Genomic DNA, 25703 nt, shown 5'->3' on the forward strand with positions numbered 1-25703 from the left:
AGAGATCACAGCAGCCATGCGAGCAATATGGATTCGGTATACAAAGTATTTTGAGATGGATTAAGAAGGCAGCGCATGAATTATTAGCTGTTACGCCAGCGCTCGGTGCCGCTTCCGACTCCACCCGGCAAATGGGATGACGTTATCCCACGAATACCTGGCTGGTTAATGACTTTCATTTTTAGCCATAGAAAAATGCTTCGCTAGCTTGGTTCTCTGTGCGGTAATCTTGGAGTCTCCGCGCAAAGTTTATTTTCGAGGCTCTGCCGCACATCCATGTTCTTGACCTGGTGGGAAATTATCGGCAAACAACTTTTCTACGCGTGGTTCGCAGGGTTCATACATTTGATAATTTATTTGGAGCAGAAACAAGACAACGCTTGGAAAGGAGTTTTGTTTACGTTAGCCTTCCCTTATCTAGGCTACTTATTCTTCTGCATCCGCAGCCATGCATTCTACTGCGTCAATCAGGAATTTGTCGTTGTATCGCCGTCTGATCTTTACGCGCATATCGAGAGCACTCGATCAGGTACATACAGCAATGAAAACGTGCATAGGATTAAATATCGCTTTACCTTTTGTGTGCCTAAATATTCAAGGTTTCAAAGTTATCAAAATATACTTCATTAACATTTAAAACTTAAAATAAAATATTACTTATACGCTTGTATTGAATTTAGTCCATCCTTGGCTGGGTTGGCAGATGGATTGCTACCATGCCGGATACCAGCTATTTCTCGATGCCAGAATGCGTTATACATGGAGCGGTGAGGAGGAATTGAAATGCGCTGATGTTCAAGACATATCCGCTCCGTCACTTTCCACTATTGCCATTTCAAAAGTTACCCCAATAAATGTGTCGAAAGATTTTGTCTTTGCCGAAGTTATGACAGCTGAAAGGTATAAACGGAAGAAGAGAGATTTTCTGGAGGCTGATCGTCACCGCGATAAACTGATTGACATCCAGGCAGTTCTGCATATTCCAGGATTACAGGAGACGTAATGACAGTTTCAGCGCAACGCACATTGACGAAACCGTTCCCACTTTGCCAACGGTTGTATGTGTTGGCCGTGTGCCTGTTGATGGATGTGCCTTATCTGTATTGTACATTTGCAGCTTATACTGGCCGAAGATTATTGAGTACAGAATTATCAAGCAATTTGGAAAGCCGGTCGACATTCCGGCTTCTTAACCTCCGATGTTGACCTGCAAATAAACTTTGTACAGTAGAACTGGTTCGTCGGAAACCAACAATCGGCAGTGTATTCTTGTCTCAATACAGCACAAACAACGGGTTTATTTTGGGCAAATCTTATGTGTGAAAATATTTAGTGTGTCTCGTTTCTTTTATAACTGAAACGAAATAACATACGTACCCTGTACATAAAAAAATGCTCTGAACTGCTTTGAACTGCTGCTTCTTTTTAGGCAACTACTAGCATACTTACGTTTGCCCGTTTCTGTAAATGTTTTATGTATTTCCGTTAGAATGACATAATTTTCGATAACGACAAGTAAAAATTTTTCTTGCAGAATCGTGGTTTACGTAATTGATCAGCTTTATATTGTGCTGTCTCGTATAGATTTGAAACGTAAAAAACAGAACTTTTCGCTCCCGATTAGCTAATTAGTCGCGTACCCGAAAAATGCATCTTCCGCATTGTTTCAGATATCAGGCATTTGTATTATAATTACAGATCACTTGGTAGTTTGGCTGCTCTCTTTCCATCGCTTCCCCAAAATACTTTTGCCGAAAAAACGTTTATCTTACTTCAAGCGAACAGTCGCATAAGAACTGAAATACTATTTTTCTCCAAAAGGCAATCGACCCATCCAGTCTTACAAGAATCCCTGTGCATAAAAGTAGCAAAAGCGTACGCGCTTTACGCTTTTGCTACTTTTATTAGCAAGAAATCTTTCCTCGGGGATAACTAGGTAGAATAATACAGTTTCCAGTAAATTTTCAGCAATCCGCCAATCCGCTTTCCAAAGGACCAGTAAAGGTAAATTAAACACAGCAAAGCGCACACACAGTTATACTGTATTTTACAACATTTGCCAACTGCACAATGAATTCCAGTGACTGCCACGTAAAACACCCACCACACAGTCTTTTGCTGTTTGTCATGCTTCTACAAAACTATAATACTATGTAAAAGATAACCATACAGACGAAGATAACATTAACGTCGATGCATACGGTAAGAAAAGAAGCTCTGAGTACACATTATTATATCTACGGTATATGTTAAACATCGCGAGCGACTCGGTGTCTGATGCTGTTGAATCTTACACTGAAAGCTGTTCTGCGACTGCTGAATAAATACAACTATCGAGTATCGTAGCTGATAAGGCTTCTGTACCGATTATGACGCATGTTGAATTAACAACTTGTCTTCAGCATTTCTCTCTTGCAAAAGCGGTAAACCCGGGATTTGTGCCAACTGCCGAGTACCGCTTCGTTTAGAAAAAAATCAGCCAAGCCGTGACGGCGGGAGGGTGCATGTTGATCTCTATCGGCGCACCGTAGCACTTCCTGCCCAGACCTGGCCATTGTCCCGATGCGCAGTTGGCAAAATTGGGCATCCAGATATTGGCCGGGTAACCGGCATACGCGGCTTTGACTGTACCGTTGAAGTTCCTACCTGTTTGGGGGAAATTTATTAGAGCGAATAAATGTTGTTTAACCGGCTCAACATTTTGTGGATATTCGTTCTAACCTTACTATGAGCGCAGCATGATTGCCGCATGACTGCGACCTTATCGAAAGCTGGTTAAACTGTTTCTAATCCTGGTTTTAAGTTGGTTCTTCTTCCGTTCTTACGGGATATTCTTATAACTTAGGGCTCCAATCTGGCAGCACAGTTAACCGTTGTTTCTTCATCCTGATTATTGTAATCATAGTGTTGTGATAATGCGTAACGAGTAGCGCAAAACTAATTTTAACATTTTTTCCATTCGTTGATATATCAGTTTAATCTCAAATTTTTCATTTACGTCAGTGGGAGTAATATATCTGTACTTCCAAGGGAATGTGTGTAAAGGCACACGAGAGTACGTGACACGGAGTTTTCACGTTACGAGCAATAATCGTTTTTGGGAAAAGCTGATAAAGTACAGATTTACTGTGTGAAATAATTTTAAAAGGCGCTGGATATGCCTGCTTCTTATGCCCGGATGTTGACTTGTGAACAAACTCTAAAACTTGTGCCAGGAACCCATAACGGACAGTGTATGTGGGGAAATATTTGGTATGACATATTCCTTCTGTTTTAAATGAAATACTACTTTACATTAAGTACACAAAAAGTTAATCTGATTATCTACTTTGAACACATAATTTAACAGCTGCTACTTTTTGAGCCAAAAAATTTATTAACATAGTCACGCACGCCCGGTTTTCTTCGAATCTGTTTGTTATTTTCCCTTCCGAATCACGTAAACGTCGAAAACGGTAAGTAAATAATTTCTTTTGACAAAATATCCGATTTAACCGCAAAACAGGGAAGACCAATTCGATCACGATTTAGCTAATTCAGACGTCCGAAAGATACGATTACAGATACGCCTTTCACATCGTTTCAAATACCAGGCATCTCAATTACAGTATTAATATAGATCATATGCATGTGGTTGTTTGGCTGCTCTCTTTCCCCTCTTCACATAATTCCTTTTGCAAATAAATGAATTAATTTCAAACGAAGGGCAACACAAAAACTGGAATAATATATTGTATCCGGAATCGCTCCACCCATAAAAAAAATCTTGTACGTGAAAGTAGCAAAGGCGTATGGGCATTTATGCCTTTGGAACCTTCACTAACAAGAAATCTTTCTTCAGGCATAACAAGTATGATCATACTGATGCTAGTAAATTCAACAATCTGCTAAGCAGCCGTTTTCAAGTTATCGGTAAAAGTTAAACACAGCTAAGCGCACTGACACCGACGTTATGCTTTAGAACATTTACCAACTGCAAAATGTTTCGCCGTCTGTGCAACGTATAGCACTCATCAAGCTGTGTTTTGGCGTCGTTAGCCATACTGAAGTATGCTTCTGTATAAACATAAGCATGCAGACGAAGATAAAAATTAATATGCACACGGTAACAGCGCCTTTAACGATATAAAACTACGATACGTCTGAACCGAATATCGCAAGCAACCGTGTAGCTGCTAAATCTTGCGCTGATGGCAGTTGTGCGACTGATAAATAAATGTTAGCTGATAAGGTGTCCGGGCCGTTTATCATAATATTGCATTTGCAAAGTGAATACAGCACTTTTCTCTTGCAAAACGGTAAACCTGGCATTCACGGCGTGTACCAGTTCAATGCCCGTTATAATTTAAAAGAAAGCCAACAAGCCGCGATGTGATGCTTGTTGGTGGCGGTTGCGCACACTTAATGTATGCAGCGCAAACTGAACCTAACTCCACGTTTCACATGCATTACGAGTATTCAATGACTCATATAGGACTGTTTGAAGTTTTTGTAGGTCCCTTAACCACTGAGTAAAAGCCCCCATAATACGATTACATCCTTTCGATTACTGCGTTATGGTCACCCCTTGTACTCGTACATGATACCTAGCTCGACGAGCGAAAGACAAGTTCACGAAAACCCCAGCACTACATAATTTGCTATCGCCCTCTTTTACGATTGTCAGTCACTGCTTTGGACAAGTCGGTGTAGCAAAGGTTGATAACGAAGAGTTAACTGTCTAATGTAAAAACAAGTCACTAACTTGGATTCAGTATAGTGCTATTGAATTGTCTTAATAAAAGCACCATAAAAATATCAAGAGCTAAATAATCGGATTGCATCCGATCCGATTTGGATACCGTTCAGTTACGATGATCACATGCCTTTAGTTTCGAAAAAAGCCAACGGAAAAAATCGGATTCGGACCGAATTCTATCGAACTCAAAGCGGACTCGAATTTCAAAGTTAAATCCGGTGATTATCTTTGTCCAATGGCTTCCGCTTTCCATCGCGTTCTAGCGACTGTGCTGCCGGCCGCCCACCTTGGCGCGGAGACTGACCACGGTCACTGGTCGAAGGCGCACGCGGTGGCGCATTAAATTTCATCCGCCCACCGCCGGTGGCCGGCTGTAGAGGTGGCGGCTTCATAGTCGCTGGCGTTGGCTCCTTCCCAGATTTCACAGTATTCTTCTTCGTTTTTGCTTTGGATGCAGGAGCGCTGGTGCCGCGAGTGGCCGGTTGTGGTGGTGGCGCATTGACAGTCGGTTCGTTAACCGCCACCGTTGGCTCCTTCCCCGCTTTAACTTTATTCTTCTTTGCTTTCTTCTTGGGTGCAGCAAGCTGGAGAAGTCGGCTAGGGGTCATCAGAACTGCAGTCTTCTGCTGGAACAAGCGAACCTGCGATGACGTCTTGGCCGTGATGATCGTCTCCAGGCGCTCGCAGAAAACATCCAACTTTGCCTGTTTATAGAAGGATGAGCGATATGCACAGACGGTCGAAAGTTGATGACGAATAGACGGCGAGCCGCCACTTTGTCTAGCCGAATAGACTTGATGCGGACCCGCCACGAAGTTAAGTTAGCGTTTTATTAAACTATTTTAGTTTCCTCTGGCCTCTTGGATTAGATTTCTTAGGTTTCTTATATTCTTCTTGCTTTCTTAGTTTTCTCAGATTGTGTTGTGGTCTCCCAATTTTAAAAAGCGGTCACCCTCGTAACGGTCGGCGTCGTGCGGTCGGTATTTTTACGGTCGACGCAGTGTTATTCGGTAAAGCGCCGGTGAGTCGAATAAACGGCATACCTGTTCCTTCATGTGTGGAGTACACATGTGCAACATTAAACACACGCACTCCTTTCGATTCTCCTTTCGCTAACGTTCTCCACATCCTTGAAAGCATCCCCCGCCGGGAGCAGCTGTTGCAATACACCGATAATCGTACGATCCACAAGCAAACCAATGACATGCAACTGTGCCAGAAATTTACAGCAAAGAAAAACAATCGACAACCAGTAAGGAGGATACGGTAATTATTGGGTTTTACCGAATAATGCAAAGATAGCGATTGTGAGCGCTCTCTACATTCTTGCGCAACAATTCCGACCCTTCTTCCCGGCGCAGGCTAGCTTCCAAAGCACCGTATTCTGTGTCGGTTTTTTCCCAACCCTGCTGCACCAGATTCACGAGCACTTTCCGGAAGCGCAGCGGTTCGCCTGGGGGATCGGCCACTTCCACGTCGGCGAACTGGGAGCACAGTCGGGCGCAGGATTCCGCGAGTTGTGGCTCGTCCAGTGCCTACGACGGACGACGCTATAAAAACCTGGTACCAAAACCATTCCGTGATGATTGTGCTGGAAAACCTTGTCCACAATCAGTGCCACCGTGGCTCTAACACGCTCCGCAGTGTCGAAACAGTTTAAACGGATCAAGTTCTCGGCTACGGAGGAGCTGTTATCGGGGCCCAATGTGGTCAGGAGTTTTCGCATGTTCATGAGATGTTCCTGGAAAAGAATTTCAAAGAGACTGAACCGATTACCTCTGCTCGTAAATGTACAACATTTCACAAAGTCCATACCACTTCGGTGGGAATGGGATTAGGGTCCGTCATGGTTTTTGAGGACTCCGTAATGGTTACGGGTTACACAACCGAAAAGAAAGTCAAAGAACCAGTGCCCGATACAAATAATTAATGAAACGAATACATTAACGAGAAACTGAGAAAGTATAGATTCCCTCGGGATAGAGTGAATGGCATAGCATGGCGCTAAAAATAACCGAGATTGGTTTGCATACAAAAATTACAATTTGAGAGTTGTCACGGCACACGGAAATAACGGCACCTTGCAGTGTTGTGTACTCTGTGCACTAGCTGCTGGGGTAAGCAACACACCTGCACTACTTTCTCATTAGTAATTAATTTATTGCTAACGAACGACAACTGTTCCCGCCCTTTGTAGCAGTGCACATTGATATACAGATACAGAAGACACAAATCTGACTAGGTTACTAAATCTAACTAGGTTTTTGGAGTGGATAAGTTACATGAGCTCTTTCTTTTGTGGTTTTAACATTCAGAGCTTCGTTAATTCCTATTTTTATGTTCACTGAGTTGTTTTCTGTAGTCGAAATTTATAAAGGAGTATACACCGGTTACCGCTCGTTTCAGTGTTATTTTTGAGATCTTTTTTGTACTCCTTGTCAGGTTTGTTAGACGACGTTGTAAGTCAGTAATTTCCATTTGTTTAGTAATTTATCGCACCGAACGTGATTGGACTAATAAAAGCCATGCCGAAAGCCATAAAACGGTCACGCTTGAAGTGATAATAAACAACTGCTTGGCGCTGCTTATGGATAAGGACCATTACTCACTGTTACTCGTACTGGATTATTGGTAAATATTCAGATAACATTCGTGGGCTAAAAATACGCCACTAGCTGATTTCGGAAGCGGTGTGGTGACTCGATGATTGCTCATAAACGGCTGATTATTCTTTACCGTTAAAATTTCAACGGGAAGGCGATTAGCTAATACCGTTTCGACCAAATTTACCAAGCCGATTTTACAATTTACATAAGGAGCACCTGTCCATTGTCTTGTTATCGCAAAACTAACTTCGCTTGCTTTGTTAGTTGTTGCATGATGCGGCACTAAGAAAATACACTTTGTACCGCATTATGCCACAGCAGCGGAAGTAGTTTTGTGATAAGAAGACAATGAGCAAATTCTCAGCATATCAAATAAGTATGCGTATAAAATAAGCAGCATATAAAATAAAACAAGACGCGCTGTCCAACAATTACAAACGAACTCTACAATTTTGAATAATTTTAAATAAACTTGCTGGCTGATTTGTCATGGAGCGATACTGGATCGCCATCTATTTTTTAAGCGGTAAGTTCTTCACCTTAAGAATTAAACACCTCCGTGGAAGCATGATTTACCAGCCTACAAAGCTGGGCGTTTCCACAAAGCGCAGGAAAAGCACCTCGAGCAGTATTGGTTTAAAACAGATGTTACTTTGTAGCGATTGTAGCCAGCGCTTCTGCGTGCGGTGGGACGATCAATTTCCAGTATTCGACATCGTATACGCTCTCGACCCCTGGATTTCCCTCATCGTCGTACCCCAACAGTGCCTGTGTTTGGAATGTGGAAACTCCAGCGTACCACAGCGTGCAGGTGGTTGTCGGATCTGTCAACCTTCTCGGCAACAGCGCGCCCAGTGGCTGCACCATGTCCGACAAAGTGGAGTTTGTACTGCCCACTGGAAGTATTGTGGGGACCGTTTGCACCAGTCACCAGCCGGTCAACACCATCGACAAGTCTAAGTTTAGTGTGCGATTCCAGCCACGCGGATTGGCGGAAGTAAATGGTGGGGTTTACGGTTTTAGCATCGAATTGCGAGGTAAGCCAAGGAAAATCTGCAAGTTGGTTGGTAAAATCTCTTCTGCTGTAATCTGCAGGCTGACCACAAGTTTCTGTACGTTTAGAAATTTTCCTGCACTTTCTTATTAAATTAGAAGGGCCTTTTAAAGCGTCATAGCGAAGCAGGCGGCGTAATTAATCGATAAAAATTCAGGAATTTAGAAGGCCACGTTTGTGAGGCACGGTGACACCCATCCTAGTTTATTCAAAGATGTGATCAATAACACCATAAATACTGTGCCGAAATGCGTAAGGAAAACCTCAGCAGCGGGTGTTTCCGATTCCGCAACCCTCATTTACCTAACAGTCTTACCTTTCTAGCCGTGCCGTACTACAATCTGGAATGCAAAACGGACGGCTTCAAGCTAACCATGCCGTTCAGTAAGCTGCAAAATCCTGCACTCTACCCGCACGACACTTACCAGCTCAGCGACTCCGGCTGCCGAGCCACGGTACTGGCGGATCGGGTAGAATTTACCGGCGGGTACTCAACCTGTGGATCCGTGTCTGATGCGGTAAGACATCTCGACCAAAAATAAGCACATTAACAACATATGGTGTATTAGGCTGCTGGTGGTATTTCCAACGTGGTGCTGATGGTGCCGAAACCCCCTCCAGCTCCACCTCGTCCCGTAGTTCGCCTACCGTTCCTGTGCAAGTTTCCGCGGGAAGACCTCATTGTCTCAACTGACTATGATCCCTTAGCGATACTCCCGTTTTGGGCTGGAAGGTAAAATACTGAACGGCTGTCGCGAAAAGAGTACCGGTGTCCCGAAACTTCACTTGGGCCGCTAGACGTACTGCAGCACTCGGTTACGTTCGATTTTATGCCTTACTTCTGACCTTGCAGAAGCCTGTTTCCCAGATATTCTACCAAAAGTAATAGAATCACGAACACCAGGGCCAATTTAGCTCAGCTGGAATCGGAAATTGACTTCAACATAAGGTAAGTACCCGTACAGAAATATGCAGTGCGTATACGTTGGTCGCCGTTACCTGATGCGGGATTTTCTGAGCGCAGACTAAACGTGTTCAACAACGACGAATTTCATCCTCTTGGAGAACCTAGCATGTGGCGTCCGAGTGACGTGTTTTTTGAAGTGGAAGCGCTGGCTGCAGCCCCTGAGTTTAAAGTGGCGGCCGAAGAATGCTGGTACACGGCAACCGCCGCAGCGGATGATCTAGAGAACCGCTACACCTTTCTTCACGGCGGGTAAGCTTACGAATTTTCTATTTTGTTCGTATGCTGCGACATGTCCATGATTCCTTTATCACCAAAGTAAAAATCAATACATTCCCGACGCTTGTTTACTTTGGGCTTAAAGTTCCAATATCGGTTTCAGTTGCTGACGGAATTAAAACCCTCCAACTTAAAACAGTATTAAGAAACTGGGAGACAATAAGCAGAATGTCGTATGCGGAATTACTTAATTAATATTAATAACAAATAGTATACGGTAACCGATAAACGGTTACATGCGCATACAAAGCAAGTCCAGCCGCTCGCCGCCGCTTCAAATACTAATCAAAAACAAGCGATATAGCTTTCATGATCCGCAGTTAACATACCGGTAGACTGTAAACGAGTTACTTAAACAGAAAGTCTCTTTAAAGGTGCCCTACCGACACGGACCCCATCGAACGTTATCCCTCATCCAACCACCACGATCGCTTTGCCCATACCTTAGGTCTGTCGTTGCCAGGCTCAGCGACCGGTCACCATTTCGTACACTGCCGTGTAAAAATCTGCAACGCCAACGACCCGTCGACCTGCACCAAAGACTGCGTCACTCCGCCGCCTCCCACGACCGCTGCCAGCCCCATCCCGCCCGGTACCTTGTCCGGAGTAATCAAAGATGCCGTGACGATGGACGAAATTAGCGGTGTACGGATCTTTGTCCAACAAAGCTGGACAGAGATCGGAACAACGCTCTCCGCCACCAATGGACAGTACTCTCTCTCGCTCCCTCCAGCGGCCGATTACGCGGTGACCTTCCAGACACCAGGTTACCACTCGGCCACTATGTCTGGCGTCCAAGTGTTCTCCGGGGAGAATACTATCCTTGAGGCGTTACTTTTTATCGACGTATCGTACGTTGGAGTGGGAACGGCATCTGGAACCACAAAGAATGCCTACAGTGGGGCTGTGGAAAGTGGTGTCACCCTTGAATTCCGAAGCGGTATTAACGTTCTATCAGGTAAAGTTCCTTTACGCTTAAGAAAAGGCTTGGTACATCGTACCAGAAAAAAAAACCTGTTTCCTAGAAGTTTCCCAGAATTTTCTAAACGTTTTGTTCAGTTGTTTTGGTAAAGCCTAACAGATATGACCTAAAACTGGTATGGTGCAGCTTTTGTCTAGGTTTGTGCCTTTTACAACAAATTTTTAAGAAGTTGTCCACAGACAGACTTTAGGTGTACGACGATGCATTTAAACTTTTTGTCTACCATGTTTTGTACCGTAAGTCTTGATTCAGAATGTTTTACATACGAGTTTTGTTGTAAATGACCAAACGCAACACACCCGATGGCGGTTTAACAAAATATCCATTTTTATCAACAGGGAAAGACTCCAGTGACATTTCTGCGTTTGGTTTTAGGAGTTATTCAAGCATCAGCCGTAAGCGACAGCAACGGATACTGGGAAGTAACCAGCCTCAGCACAGGTCACTATACGGCCGTGATGTCGAAACCCGGTTTCACCAACAACCACCTGACGGTTATCGTCCTCGGTGGGCAACGCAAGGACAACCAAAACGGAGTGATCTCACCTATCGTGGCCGCGGGAAAAATTCGAGTCGTTCTGAGCTGGGGTACCAACGATCCTCGCGATCTTGACTCGCATATGACCGGGCCAGTTAGTGGGTCTTCCAGTCGTTTTCATGTGTCCTACCAGGGTAAAGGCAGCGACACGTCTTCGCCGTTCGTTTCTCTGGACACAGACATCACCACGGGATATGGGCCCGAGACCATTACCATCAATCAGCAGACCACGGGAACTTATCGGTATTCCATTCAGGATTATACGTACAGGGGCAGCGCTTCGAGTGTGAAAATGGGCAATTCTGGAGCAGTGGTAAGAGTCTTGTTTGGTGACTCGAGTACCCCGGCGCGGACATTCAATGTGCCTAATTCGCCGGGTACCCTGTGGACCGTTTTTGAACTGAACGGTGACAGTATTACGCCTATCAACAGGATGACGTATCATGAAGACCCGGCCAGCATTACTTAGAGCAGTCCTGGCTCTTCTTTGCTCTTCTTGGTTCTTAAATCTTAATCAATCTTGAAGTGGTTTTAGATGCCTTTCTTAAACCGCTTTCTTTAGAATAAAATTTCAAATAACAGCATGCTTTATGCTAGCGAGCTCAGGGCGTGATTAGTAGCATTCATTAACTGGCTTCGACTACATTTTATACGTACTACCACTACACATAAATATCCATATCGATATCTGCTTTTCTCCTATCATTTTCTGCCCAAGAATGGTATGATTATGAAAATAAAAAATATGAAACATCCATATACATACGCATACGATATGCCTATTGCCTACCGAAGTAAATCGTCTACATGGCGATTGCCTGTGGAACAGTCTGTAGATGACTACTGTACCGTGAATATATGAAGAATAAAAACGTTCCACCATTTTACGTTGTACGAAAGGTACTACAAATACTAGCTATGTAATTTACAAATTTGTGCAGTCACGGTACGAATTATACTGTCCGGAAATATGTACTCGAGTAGATGGTAATGGTATGGTAAGCTTGATGTACATATTCATGCAAACAGTTTATCACAGAAAAAAGTTAGTTAGCCTTGCGGCGTGGTTTTCTTTTAGCTGATTCAAAGTTGTTAAAAAAGTAATGGTAGCTGCTGCTTGAATCGCAAAAACAATTTAATGGCCCACCGGCATATCTAGCACGTCTGCGGTATGAGTGCACGTAAGCCGCATTGTTTGGCATGAGCTGATAGTACGCGGCAGTATGACCCAGAAGATTGTTCTGAGTTTATAAAATTAAGTAACAATGATTCAGAGTTCCGAGTTTATCAACAATAAATAATTTTTATGCAGACGATCAACATGGATTCACGGTCGCCCGAGGCGAAGGATTTGAATAGAACTGCAGAGACTACACACGGGACTACGATTGGGGAAAAAAGGAAGAAAGTCACCGGGAAATTATTTGGCTGGTTAGTGGATATCGGTACTCAGCTAGGAAAGTGGTTAGGTGCGGCGCACAGTGATTTTATGGTCTTCATGGAAAATTTATTCCGAAAGCTTTTCCGGGGCCCGGTCATGTTCTCTTGGTGGCACGCAGACTAATCTTCTACGCATGCTTCGCGGGATTGGCGTATTTGACAGTCTTTCGGTTGAGGAGGCCGGAGTCTTATCACCTAGATGATTTAGTGCCCCTTTGTTTGGGGCTGCGGCTTCTTTACTTCGCGTACATTTCTGTCTGCATAACTCACATTGGTGACAATCGCTTTCTACAATCTTCTGCAGTTGCAGCGCCATCTGATCTGTATGAGACGATACAGAGTATCCGATCAGGTGTCAGCTGTTACAGTAAAAAAGCACCTTCTTACTCCTGTCCGTCAACTTAGTTAAGAATATACTGATTTTTTCACTAATGTTGCATAGTAGAGCCTCGTTGTATTCAATCAGATGAGTAAACACCGCTTTCAAATAAACCCCAGTTTTTGAATACAGCCATACTTCGTCATTTTTCGCATTTTGGACATTTTCACAGTATGTACCGGACACCAGAAACTCGGTAACCTCTGCGATGCTTCCCACTGGAAACCCATCTGAAACAACAATGATATTTTTTTATTAATCTCGTGTATAAGCTTGTCTAAGAACGATAATTATCGCGCAATAAATTTTAAAAATTTTTGTCAGGTGAAACAAAGCAGAGCATAGATACCGTGCTCCTGGTACGGTACGCAAATTTACAATGTGAAAATGCCCAGAATGTGAAAACGTCGTAGTTAAATATTTCGGCAATACAATAGAATTTGGGTAGCCTCGATCGTAACAGAATTAACGAGCAACGGTAGAGAGAGCAAGAGCAATTACCGCCTGGTCCCTGGTAGCGCTACGGTCGAACCTGCCAGATTGTGTGTTTTGAAATCTGCATTACGGTTGTAGGAGTGCTTTTAGGCCGGCCATGGCTGGGGTGGAAGGTAGACTGTTAACATATTAATGGATACGATTCCGAAAGCGGCGGTGATATAACAAAAACTACCTGGCGCGGTGTGGAGGAGTTCAAATGTGCGTATGTCCAGGATACTTCCGACCCGCCGTCATTTTCTACCGCCTACCCTATGAAAACGACCAAGCATATCATGCGTTTCTCGAAAGACTATCAGTTCGCCGATGACAGCACTGCCGACGCATTCAAACAAAGGGAAGCCAATTTCCGTTCGTCTAAAGCACCTCGCGACAGCAGCTGTGACATGGAGACGATTCTCACAATTCCCGGATTCCAAGATAAGCTGTATGTTTCTCCACAGCGTTGGCGGTTCTTATACCGCAACTGGGTCTATGTGCTGGCGGCGTGCGTCTTTTTGGATGTACCTTATCTGTGGTTTTTCGATTTGTCCGTTGGCGAAGTTATGGAGTATAAATACCGATACGTCAAAGTCTTCGGACAACCACTGGATGTGCCTCTCTCTGATTCTCAAATGGCGTTGTCGGAACAAAATTAGTTTTGCGGAAAACACCGCTTAAAAGATAAAGTTGGGTCACTTGAGTGTATAACCAAAAGTTCATCTGCTGCTAAATTAGTATGTTAAACTAGTGTACTAAGTAGATAGCTACCGTTGCAGTGTTACTCATCGAAAATTCAAATGCGCAAATGCTCTAGAAAGCGTCCTTTTTTTCCCGTCAAGTCGATAGACCAAAATTGCAATGGCAAAGACGGCGTTCCATGATCTCACGTAACAGGTGACACTACCTGTTTTCAGTCTTCAGGCTTCAGGCGTTACTAGTGTCACAAGCCGTACTTCGCACTCACCAAGTCTTACATACAGTTTGTACATTTAGTACATTTAGTCTGTACAAATATGCATTTACTGATATGAAAATATTTAAACAATCAGGGGTGAAAAGATGATAATGTGTCCAAAATCGTACATAAGCCATCCCTGTCTGCAAAGCGTACAGTCACTTGGCTGGCTAATGTTACATACGTTTATTTTATTTGACAGTTGTTTTATTTTATCATTTGCACGTACTTTATTTTATTACGTGGTGTTTGTGACAGGGTTAGGATTTCGTGTTTTCGTTTTGCACCGAGTCCTGCTTGACTGGGCCCGCCTCTGACGTGATCCTCGCATATTCTGTCTTCCGAAACATTTCATAAAACACCGAACTTGTTCCGTACGTCATATGCTCGTTGCCGGAACTGAACGTGAAACAATGACAAAAAATCAGCTTGCCTTGCGGCAAGTTCCGTTTAGCTGATGAAAGTTTTACTGGAACTCAGAATAAATCAGGCTTCCACAAACGAGACGCTGCTGCCATTGTAGAAAAATATGATGATATCATCGAATTGCTGATGAAATCAAATCGCACAATGTCATATCGTCATGCATATTGTGCGTCTAGTGCGCTTGGTTCGTCTAGCTTCAACATAAAGAAGCTTTACTCATAAAAACTTATTATTCGTACAAGTGAGCAACGCATTACGTATTATGTGGAGAGCGGAAGCGGGTATGGTCTCCTACTTGCGCCACCCCGTACAACAGTCGGAGTATGTATTATTTTTGCAACAGTATTTGCGTTGAAACATATTCATAAATCGGTAGTTCAAGAGTTTAGCCGATGGGCAGCTATCTTCATTTGGAAGGTCAGACGATTGATATGGGTTCGCCGTCGTCCATGAAAGAAGTACATAAATAGTACTGTAGAGACTGGAAACAGAATCATTGTTATGGGGGACCGAAAGGATGTCGACGGGAAATTACTTTACCGGTTAGCAGCTTCCGTTCACCAACCAGGGAATTGGTTTGACCAGGTGCGCGGTGACCATACTTTCTTGCTGGGGGATTTATTTCGAAGGCTTCGTCGGGGTCCTGTGTTGTTCTGTTGGGGAAATTTTGTCCTCCGACTTTTTCTATACACTTGCATGGCGGCAGGTGCATACTTAACAATTTATCTGTTAAGTAAGCCGGACTACGTAGACCGGCTTGAGCTGTACAACGTGGGAATCGGATTCTCATGTGTTTTCCTCTTATGCATTCCCTACTTAGTGTACATTAGCTACTACGTGAGCTGGCCCGACTTACGTACCTCCCTACAGACTTCTGAAATTGTATCGGCTTCCGAACTGTACGAGAGGATCCAGACGGTCCGATCAGGTACGCCTGCTGTTGTACGGTTTCCGCAGTAATTCGCTATAAGTTGAGCTTTCTCTAAATTTTCATTCTAAACTACTTTATTTTCAAACGCGTCCAAATAATAATCGGTTGAACCACATACTTTTACAACAGCATTGACAAAAGCACACTTTTAAAGTTATCTTGAAAATTGAAATTACAAAAAAACTTTTAAATGAGTATTTGTCGGAGTATGACTGGAAGAGTTCATGATTTATTTGAATGTATCAACTTCTCTATTGAAATTCCTGTTGGTTTAGCAAGTGGCAGAGAAAATTTGCCGAAATGTTTAATAAAAAATACAGTATATTAGGGCATCCTTACTTGGTAATTTCCACAAATTGAAACTTACAAATCGGAACGTTCAATAACTTAAAACCATAGGTCTCAACAGAAAATAATTATGTTCTTCAAGCGCTCTTGCACTTAAATGACATTACTGGTTGTTCCGTTTATAGCCGTACTCGTAGTGATTAGTGCGTACTTGCTATTATACCTTGTTCTCCTAGAATTATTTCTACTGATTCGGGTTTGAGTTTTTTTTTCTGCACGAATGTGCTTTGCTCCGGCAAAATCCGTGTGTGGCAATATGTTGGGCATCAATGGATCAGTTCTTTCATTCTGAGTTATTCATCAATGGATCAGTTCTTTCATTCTGAGTCTCTGGAGTTATTAATAATATTATCGTCGAAGATGCAGTTTCCCGCTTCGCGTAGATTCGTAGACTTAGCTCATACTCCGTTGTTGAGTAATTGGTAGGATAGATTATTACGGTAATTATTCCTATCGTACTGATCTCTCCTTCATACGTTTCATTTTATGCGTTTCGTTCTATTTAAAAAAGAGGATTCTATGCCAAATCTTCGGTGTCGGAAACAGAGATATTTCCAATAGGACAACACTAATGTGTGCATAGTACAGACTGTTCTGTTATTTTCAGGCCGGCCATGGCTGGGATGGACAATTGACTGCCACCATATGATTACGGAAGACCTTGGCGAAGGCGGGACTCGCGAAGTCCCAGAAACCACCTGGAGCGGTAAGGAAGAATTCAGATGCGCGGACGTACAGGATGCTTCTGACCCGCCAGCATTTCCGTTTCCCGACACACCGAACACGACCGTTCAAATAATTCATTTCTGGAAAATATTTCGTTTCGCCGATGACAGCACTGCCGCAGCATTCAACCACATGGAAACCAATGTCCGCGAAGCTAATCATTTTCGCGATAACAATGTTCCGTACAAACATTGTTCGACATCCCCGGGTTCCAAGGGACTCTGGTAGTATTCCCGCAGCGTAGGCCGTTGTTGTACCGCAAATGGTTGTATGTGGTGGCGCTGTGTTTGCTGCTGGATGTACCCTATCTGTGTTTCCTTAATCTGTCCGTGGCAGAGATTAAGGAGCACCGCTACGTGTACGTCAAAGAATTTGCGAAACCGCTGGATTTGATTACCTCTGAAAATTTAGTGCAAATGTCTGAACATATTAATACTGCATAAACGCGCTTTAAAAGCTGTACTAAGGCTTGCAATATTATGATCCCCTCAACGAAAGAATAAAAGTGTACCTGTCTTCACTAATTAGTGAGGGAGTAAGCCAACTACCGTGCCGTATAGTATGTTGGCGGCTTCTTCCGACGCTACCGGGGACACTTAATATTCAGTTACTATTCACTATCGAGCGAACTTGCTCCGCAGGTCATGTGGTGATGTGTCGTGTCGTGCAGCATTACAAGTACACAAACTCGGGCATTGTTGGCCGAGTAAGGATGGAAAGAACACGGACAGCAAAAAGAAGGTGTGTAAGGACCGTTCGTTGGACTTTACAGCGGTTGTCGTGGTTTTTTCGAGAAATGGAGTTTAGGTAACGCCTTGAAAAATTGATTCAAATCCGTTATGGAAATTTACCTTTGTAACAGTTTTGCTTGATTTCTGTTTATTAACAGTCAAAGTTTCACTGGACTGAGGTAATAAGTGGTCTTCCCATTGCATTTTAAGATTAAAGCAACAACACTATTGTTGCAATATCAACCCGAATCATCTGAAAATGTACAATTTAGGTATTCAGTAAAATAGATTTGGATGTTATAACTTTTCATTTATTGTAAAGGTGGCTCTGAACTGGAGTACTTCGGCATCATAAACCAGCGACATACAACTGGACACACTAACCACCTATACGGCGAGTTAAAAAAGGCTTTTCTATCATATCTGTATACTATTATTATCTTAGTCACACCGCTTGCGCGTACGCATATACAATAAAAAAGGAAATCCTGACTGTACTGTAACTTAAAATTGATTTATCACCACTATTTCCACAAATCATTTACTAGTCTAATGGATTTCAATTTCAGGAGCTATAAATTATAAGTAAGGCGGCTCTAAATCAGAATTTTTTATCGCCACCAGGCTGCCGGAATACAGCTTGAAATACTAATCACCTTACAGCGTAAGGTGATTAGTGTTTCCAGCTGTATTCCTGGGTTTTGACGAGTTCAGGACTTTTAACATCGACCGGAGCGCAGCTCTAGCTGCAATAATTGTTGTTTCGCGATATGAAACCACTGCCCACGGAAGGTTTTTTTACAGTTCGTCACCTGTTAAAATGGCGCTGTTCGATCTAAACCCAAAAAACTGTTGCGGTAGCATTGCAATTTGCCTGTTGAATGATTCGCTTTTAGCAATTCCACTGGGCTGAATAACTGACGACCAGAGCCCGGTTAACGGCTCCCGGCAAAAATTTATTTTTTGCTGGAAGACAAAGTAATCCTTGGGTACACCTAAAAAATATTTCCATCGGCCATGGTTGAGTGGGCGTGGCCAAACTTAAGTTCCAGTGGTAAATTGGTAATACATGCAGTACATGCACTGTACTAAAGGATTTATGTAATACCGTAACAATGTACCGTACAAGGTAGCCTCGCGCATCCGCGCTCGGCACTTAAGTACTGGATAGTATTGGCTTTGTTTTGGAAAGGTCATTATAAATATGTAAAGGCTGACGTTCGGAATTTCTGAAGTTCTGACAATTTTAATTTTTCACGTTATGAAGATTCTGATTTTCTGATGTTCTAACGTCATGAGGTTCTGACGTTCTTATGTTCTAACGTTCGCCTTTTCTAACGTTCTGACGTTCTAACGTTCTGACGTTCTAACGTTCTGACGTTCTAACGTTCTGACGTTCTAACGTTCTGACGTTCTGACGCTCTAACGCTCTGACGCTCTAACGCTCTGACGCTCTAACGCTCTGACGCTCTAACGCTCTGACGTTCTAACGCTCTGACGTTCTAACGCTCTGACGTTCTAACGCTCTGACGTTCTAACGCTCTGACGTTCTAACGCTCTGACGTTCTAACGCTCTGACGTTCTAACGCTCTGACGTTCTAACGCTCTGACGTTCTAACGCTCTGACGTTCTAACGCTCTGACGTTCTAACGCTCTGACGTTCTAACGCTCTGACGTTCTAACGCTCTGACGTTCTAACGCTCTGACGTTCTGACGTTCTAACGTTCTGACGTTCTGACCTGGTGAAACCATCTTCTTAAGACCTGGTGAAACCATCTTCTGACCACGGGTTAATAAAAAAAAACAAAAATCTATTGGCAAACCTATGGAAAATATGGAATTTTTTAAGACCAAGTTGGATTAAAACTGACCACGCGTTGACGAGTCTATAAAAACGGCGCATAAATACGTTTTGGTCGGTAAGATTGTATGAATATAAAGACAATGTCTGAGGTTTTCACAAGTACTTGTAATCGGTAGTCAGATAATTTTCATAATTCTAAAAATTACTACTGCTAAATAAACCACCGAGAAAAATTACATATAGTATTAAAGTAGTATGTATTAGGAAATCGGAATACAATACGTCCCGCGGTACTCGGTAGAGTATCCTGCACATGTTTGCACAAATACAATACGCGTTCTTAATGCACTAGTTTCAGAATTTTTTAATTTTTCGCGATTATTAACAGAACTAATTTTTAGAACGATTAGAAAGGATCCGACTACTGTCGGATCCTTTCTAAGTATGTTAGAGATTAGCATAAGTGATTAGAAAAGATCCGACTACTGTCGGATCCTTTCTAATCACTTATGCCAATCTCTAACATACTGCGCTAAATTGATACGGTAGTCCCAATACATATGCTGCATGCATTCGTGATTCTCGCCGGGATTGCGGACTGGCATTGTATCATTTTGACGTCACTAACACACCGGGATTTTACGGCGCGCCAACAGGAGAACTACGCATTCGCTCTGTTTCTGTTCGTACGCTGTCATATGGGCGGTGGTGTATACCGTACAGAGCACTGCCCTTAATTTTAGAAAACTGTAAATATTTTTATCACACATTTATCGCCCTCGTTTATGGAGGATAATTTTCTGTGAATTTTTATGTATCTTACCCAATTAACAAACAGCATAGTTTGCAAACGTGAGCTGTTTAAAAAGTGCCGGAATGAGCACCTGTTGTATGGGCCTACGATCACTTCCCGGCGTAGCTTAGGCGTACGGCTCCCAACCGCCACAGGGCGCCATCCAGGCGAGAATCGTCAATTAATGCCAAAGGAATTTAGTTTAGCCACGCCCACTTAACCATGGCCGATGAAAATATTTTTTTAAGTATACCCAAGGGTTACTCTGTCTTCCTGCAGAAAATCAAATTTTTCGGAGCCGGGAGCCGGTGACCGGGCCCTGGTGAGTAGTTTGTGTACTTACTTATGGTTGGACGTTGTACCGTGCGTGTACACACAACTCAAGCTAACTTACAGTGTATATCTAAGTCACAATATCGACGATTATACGTGAAAGGATACCATTATATACAAATGCATTAGCATTATCTGCATTATCTACAATATCAATTACATACTTCCATTATCGCATGGGTAGGTTCTCCTCACGATAAACCACGTTTCAGAACATTAAACTGGTTAAAAGAGCGAAGAGATGCCACCGACTTTCTGAGTATTTATATACAGTAAATATAGATACATACTGCTACATTCCGGCTGTGTTCGTCCGTGCCTTGTGCAGTGTATCAAATTTTATTTATTGACTGCGCCGGCGTTATACGGTGCATTCAAGCCTTTTGTAGGCTCGCATTACAACAGCAGCCGTCTGGCGACTTTTGGTGGTCGTTCTAGCCACCTATGGTCAGTCTGTTTCAAGTGGGACTAATCAGTTTGTGGATTATGCCGACTTGAAAGGGGTTGACTGGAGGCGGCAATGTTATTCTTCAAGCTCATTACGGCATTGTTGTAAGGAAATAATGTCCTGCTCAAAAGCAGTTCTTATCATGGACGGGTTGGGGGTTGGTCTCGGGTTGGTAATCACGGGTCAGGCGGAAACAGAAACTCCAGATTTTAAGCATCGAAATGCAGACGGACCTGGGTGTACTCACGCCACGCATCCAAGTTCCTGGACAGAATTGGCTAAAGTATTTGATTTTGCGCATACCGTTCAAGGCGACATTTATTTCGCATATGGCCAACATTTATGCGCACAGTTATTCTTCAGCGTGGAGAATACGCGGAAACGAAAGTAGTTCCACAAGCACCATGCTACTTCCTTCATATCTTTAGCAAATTGTTTCTATTGATAAGATAACCGTACAATGGCCGAGTTTCGCTTATTTTCAAGCCATGGTTCATAAATATAAACTTATAATCAGTATGCCCCTAAATTCTAAATTCTCGTAACAACAAGCGGCAATAAACGGCACGGTTATCTTTTGCTGAGGCATTATCGCATTTTCTGTAGAAGTATACCTAGTTTAATGACCCCAGCGCAATCTTCTCTTTTCCTTCGATTACAAATTACTTTTTTTTTCCGCCTGACGTAATAAACGGTAATTAATGTGCTGATCATTGAATGATAGTGCGAGCCGAACAGCAGTGTTTCAATGTATGTATATTATGAACTGATGTGCGACCCTCGAGCAACACTGTATGTGTTGCAACGAGAGCCGCCTGAAAATCATTTCTCCGTGAGCGTTATAATAATGATCGTTCAGATTCTTGCATTGCATGAAAACAGTACAAAACTATACTAGCCGGTTTACGTTTAACTACTGTAAGTAGCCGCAGTACTGTAGTGGCATGCAGGGGTTGAAACCGAGAGCGCTGTAAATATCGATCCGTTTGCTGTAATGAGTCAGATCGCGAGCCGATTCTAACGTCAGACTTTAGCTTATTCGCTCGTCTGTGTACCCTGTACATATACGCGTTATCTTGATCTTTGTCAATTCATTATTTCTGAAATTTGGCATTATGGCATCGCTATTAATTTCTTCGGATCGTTTACATTTTGGCTTAATGGCTTATAAATACATATATAAAAAATGCCCGTGTACCGATAATTTACTGTTTTCGCCTTTCTCGACCGAGATTGCATTACTAATGGCTTATACTGGCTCGAAAGCGGCCACGAAGAACGAGATAACAAATTTGCTGGGTTTCGGTTCTAATTATACTTTCGACGATTTGGCATCTTGTTTGAATCAAATCAAGGTTCAGGAAACCGAAGACGGGGACGATTACTGCAAAGGTGTGTTTTTTCATACTGTGATACGGATATGAAGATTCCAGTACGAGCTTCTGTTGCAGCAGTCATGGAGTGCAGGTGCTGTCGCCTCTTTGTCTTTTCCGTTTCGTTCATATAATCATATTTCTCATGCTCTTACTATTCCTAATTTCTGCATTAAAACTGCAAAGCAATTTATCTGTAATCTGGGCTCAACGACATTTCGTCGACTAACACGCCGTCGACCGACACAATTTCGACCCACAACGTCGACCGTCACGAGGGCGACGGCTGAAAACCCTACAAAACCTAATAAAATGTAGGAAAACTAAAAAAACTTAAGAATCTAAAAAACCTAAGAACTAAGAAACCTGAGAAACCATATAAGAAAATCAGAAAACTGAGAAGGTTTATCTAGAAGGTTCGGCGTCGTGACGGGTCGGCGAATTTTTGTCGACGAAATGGCGGGTCACCGTACTCCGTACTTTTCTGCCAACCTTACTTTAGTGTTGAAGATTGACGTGTAGTTGTAAGAGACGGCGTCCAGCATTACTGCTCTAAATGAACCTAAGTAGTACTGCAGATGAGGGAATTTTGAACTGTACAGTTACAGACCACTGTCCTTAGATTCCGACGATGAAGATGACAAATTCCCCGAAAACTACAAATTCCACATGGCCAACGGCTGCTTTATCGAGGATAGTTTTACCGTGAACGCGTGTTACAGAAGAGACTTGGAGACGATGTTCAGTGCAGTTTGCGTTTCCGTTCCTATCTGCAATGACCCTGACGAAGCTGTCCGACAGGTTAACGCGTTCGTTGCAAGCCGCACATTGGGAAAAGTGCCGACAGCCGTCGAACTCGACGACTTGTCATCCCTCACCCGCTTGATATTGGTCAACGCACTTTACTTTAGGAGCAGCTGGCGCCAACCGTTCAACGAAAAACACACTGCAAAGAGACCCTTCACCACGGCAACGGGGTTAGTAATTATGGCGGAGACCATGCGCGTCCTTCTGAAATGCAATTATGGCGAAAGCGAAGCACTCCACGGAGCGCAGTTTCTGGAACTACCGTATTTTAACGGTTTCTGCAGTGCGTTCTTTATATTACCCGGCAAGAAAAAGAAGCTCTTCGGCAAACCATCTTATCGCACTTTAGACGAATTACAAAATCTGCTGACACCGGGGAAACTGCTCCATGCCATCACAGGAATGTGTAGTGTTCGTGCCGTTACCATTCAGCTGCCGAAATTTCGTATCGAAGAGAATTTGGATATGCGCACCATGTTGGAGGAGATGGGTATGCCCAGTGCATTTGGAAAGGATGCCAACTTCTTAGGAATATCCGGAATGCCGCTGCATATAAACAAGATGAAGCAAACCGCGGTCATTGGTACGTGGGATCTTAATAACAGAAAGACTTCCCTACTATTGTACTTATTGTAAATACTGGTCTGACACTGTGTTCTGGCACTGGGTAACAGCTATCAACTTTGATTACAGTAACTTTCGCACAATTTCGATTTAAGACAATTTTTCTGTTCGTCGCGCCGGTAAAATTAGCTGGCTTGGCACAAACCTGTTTCAACACGGCATATTTAAGGTTAAAACTAATCTCCATATTTTATTTTCCAGCCCTACAGCACTATAGAAAAATTCAATTTTCCAAACGAAAATTTGTAATCAAAAAAACAAGATTTTTAAAAAATTTCGAAAACTAAAACCAAATCTCACTGACACACGTGGCGGGTTTAACTGCTTTACCCGTCGGCGGTCATGAAAAAGCGTTTATTAGAAGCGTTTAGGTTTTACTAGGACACCGGCACATTCTTCTCACTCAGAAAACCTTCATTTTTGCAGAATAACGGAGTAACCTTAGGGTATACTGAAAAGCCAGTTTCATCTCCCATGGTTAATAGGGCGTGGTCGCATAAAATTTAAAAGTGAATTGACCGATTTCTGAAATTCAGTTGATTTTAACCCGATTCTACAGGGTAGAAAAAGCTACTGGCAATGGAAAAGTGATTAACTTACGATTAGCAATGCCACCACTTAAAAAGTAATTGTTTCAGACTTTTTCTTAATAATGAGTTTTGAGAACACATTATTTTGTTCATTGAGTATAAAACCTTTCCCACTTTTGATGCGGTCAGTTTACTGCACATAAACGATTTCTGTAGCAGTATACTGGCGTGATGGAGCCACTCTCTTAAATGAGGAGCCTGAAGTAGAGCGAAATTCGTAAACTCTATCTCACCTTATTTCCAACCTAACTAGGTATAAGACATGACTGAAGGAATAAGAAACTGATTGGCGGAATCTCTCTGTTGGCTGCAGCACCGTTTACTTTTCGCTTTAAATTATGTTTGGCCACACCTTCTGGACCACGGCAGATGAAAATAGCCGTTTTACTGTTCTCTAGGATTACTTTGTCATCCTGAAATAAAAACTAAACTTTTCTGATAGAGAAATCGGTGACGGTGCCCTGGTTCGATCTTTGTAGAACTTTAGTATAATTACATGGGAAACTGGTTTCCCCAGGGTTAGAAATAAAGAACGATTTGATGAAAATTATTCAAACGCATTTCCAGATACGCCTGTTAAAGCAACCTTATGCGCCTTGAGAAGCAGAAATTGTGCGAATGTTAATGTTTTTCCCCGGCCAGGGTTGACCGGGATTACTGTCCATGTATTCGGTACAATCTGGTTACAGATGTTAACGAGGAAGGAACCGAAGCCGGGGCAGCGAGTGTGGCAGTAATGGACCTCATGGGTCGTGATGACAGCTTTCGGGAAGCAAGATTCATTGCAGACCGGCCATTTATCTTCATCATTCGCCACAACAGCACCAACACAATTCTATTTATGGGACACATCAATCACCCATCCGCTTTCTCCTAATCCATTTTTTGCAGTGAAAACCGATGCATACACCTGTATAACCTCATTAGACGTGATCGCTCAAGTCATTTGTATATTCTTCTATACAGATTAATTTGCTGCGAGGGCAGTGTGTTCCTGCAAGTACAATTTTTGTTTATTATTTGCTTTTGCATCGAGCTCAATGTCTCCGACATCCGTAAACGAACCGAAATAAGCTTAATTGCTCGCAAAACATTGTAGGGAAAAAAGTCTATGCTTGCGAAGAATTTAGTTTTACGGGCTTTTCGAAAGGACTAGTTCAAGTTAAACCCTAAATTTGGCATTCACCATTGGGAGTGGAAAATACCACTACGATTATACATAATACGGTTACACGAACAGGAAGCTTTCGCCTGTTCAGTAGGCCATGTACGGTAAACCGTAAGCAAGCGATGCATCCGTTACAGGACTTACAGGTACAGACTTACTGTACATGCTGAAACTTTGTACAAACAAAAT

The 25703-nt window shown here is 42.8% G+C and overlaps 4 protein-coding genes across 4 annotated transcripts; 3 read left to right on the plus strand and 1 right to left on the minus strand.

Annotated features, from left to right (window-relative positions):
* Positions 1 to 5110: 5110 nt before the first annotated feature.
* On the minus strand, positions 5111 to 6748 carry LOC129591524 (uncharacterized). The gene is made up of 4 exons (XM_055487193.1): positions 6554 to 6748; positions 6339 to 6479; positions 5782 to 6273; positions 5111 to 5442 (listed from the first exon to the last, which is right to left on the minus strand). The coding sequence occupies exons 1-3, from the start codon at positions 6584 to 6586 to the stop codon at positions 6019 to 6021; spliced, it is 429 nt and encodes a 142-aa protein (XP_055343168.1). The 5' UTR covers positions 6587 to 6748; the 3' UTR covers positions 5111 to 5442; positions 5782 to 6018.
* A 970-nt stretch (positions 6749 to 7718) lies between these two features.
* On the plus strand, positions 7719 to 11914 carry LOC129591421 (uncharacterized). The gene is made up of 8 exons (XM_055487055.1): positions 7719 to 7870; positions 8004 to 8381; positions 8723 to 8916; positions 8968 to 9131; positions 9252 to 9347; positions 9423 to 9614; positions 10016 to 10599; positions 10999 to 11914. Exons 1-8 carry the CDS (start codon positions 7834 to 7836, stop codon positions 11628 to 11630), a joined length of 2277 nt encoding a protein of 758 aa, XP_055343030.1. The 5' UTR covers positions 7719 to 7833; the 3' UTR covers positions 11631 to 11914.
* Positions 11915 to 14940: 3026 nt separating this feature from the next.
* Positions 14941 to 17783, plus strand: LOC129591495 (uncharacterized). Its single transcript, XM_055487167.1, has 2 exons — positions 14941 to 15766; positions 16725 to 17783. Exons 1-2 carry the CDS (start codon positions 15340 to 15342, stop codon positions 17069 to 17071), a joined length of 774 nt encoding a protein of 257 aa, XP_055343142.1. The 5' UTR covers positions 14941 to 15339; the 3' UTR covers positions 17072 to 17783.
* Positions 17784 to 22080: 4297 nt separating this feature from the next.
* LOC129591505 (plasminogen activator inhibitor 2-like) lies at positions 22081 to 25401 on the plus strand. Its single transcript, XM_055487176.1, has 3 exons — positions 22081 to 22344; positions 22948 to 23715; positions 25036 to 25401. The coding sequence occupies exons 1-3, from the start codon at positions 22113 to 22115 to the stop codon at positions 25221 to 25223; spliced, it is 1188 nt and encodes a 395-aa protein (XP_055343151.1). The 5' UTR covers positions 22081 to 22112; the 3' UTR covers positions 25224 to 25401.
* Positions 25402 to 25703: the final 302 nt, after the last annotated feature.

The sequence above is a fragment of the Paramacrobiotus metropolitanus genome, unplaced genomic scaffold (assembly GCF_019649055.1).
Source record: "Paramacrobiotus metropolitanus isolate TYO unplaced genomic scaffold, Prichtersi_v1.0 Parri_scaffold0000046, whole genome shotgun sequence".
NCBI classification, from domain to species: domain Eukaryota; kingdom Metazoa; phylum Tardigrada; class Eutardigrada; order Parachela; family Macrobiotidae; genus Paramacrobiotus; species Paramacrobiotus metropolitanus.

Coding starts and splice junctions, on each gene's coding strand:
- LOC129591524 (XM_055487193.1), bottom strand. CDS start 6,586: ATGACGGACCCTAATCCCATTCCCACCGAAGTG. Junction 6,480..6,553: donor ATCCCATTCCCACCGAAGTG/GTATGGACTTTG, acceptor ATTCTTTTCCAG/GAACATCTCATGAACATGCG. Junction 6,274..6,338: donor TGGCACTGATTGTGGACAAG/GTTTTCCAGCAC, acceptor CGTCCGTCGTAG/GCACTGGACGAGCCACAACT.
- LOC129591421 (XM_055487055.1), top strand. CDS start 7,834: ATGGAGCGATACTGGATCGCCATCTATTTTTTAAGCG. Junction 7,871..8,003: donor CGCCATCTATTTTTTAAGCG/GTAAGTTCTTCA, acceptor GTTACTTTGTAG/CGATTGTAGCCAGCGCTTCT. Junction 8,917..8,967: donor GTGGATCCGTGTCTGATGCG/GTAAGACATCTC, acceptor ATGGTGTATTAG/GCTGCTGGTGGTATTTCCAA.
- LOC129591495 (XM_055487167.1), top strand. CDS start 15,340: ATGGGGGACCGAAAGGATGTCGACGGGAAATTACTTTACCGGTTAGCA. Junction 15,767..16,724: donor GATCCAGACGGTCCGATCAG/GTACGCCTGCTG, acceptor TGTTATTTTCAG/GCCGGCCATGGCTGGGATGG.
- LOC129591505 (XM_055487176.1), top strand. CDS start 22,113: ATGGCTTATAAATACATATATAAAAAATGCCCGTGTACCGATAATTTA. Junction 22,345..22,947: donor CGGGGACGATTACTGCAAAG/GTGTGTTTTTTC, acceptor CACTGTCCTTAG/ATTCCGACGATGAAGATGAC. Junction 23,716..25,035: donor GAAGCAAACCGCGGTCATTG/GTACGTGGGATC, acceptor ATCTGGTTACAG/ATGTTAACGAGGAAGGAACC.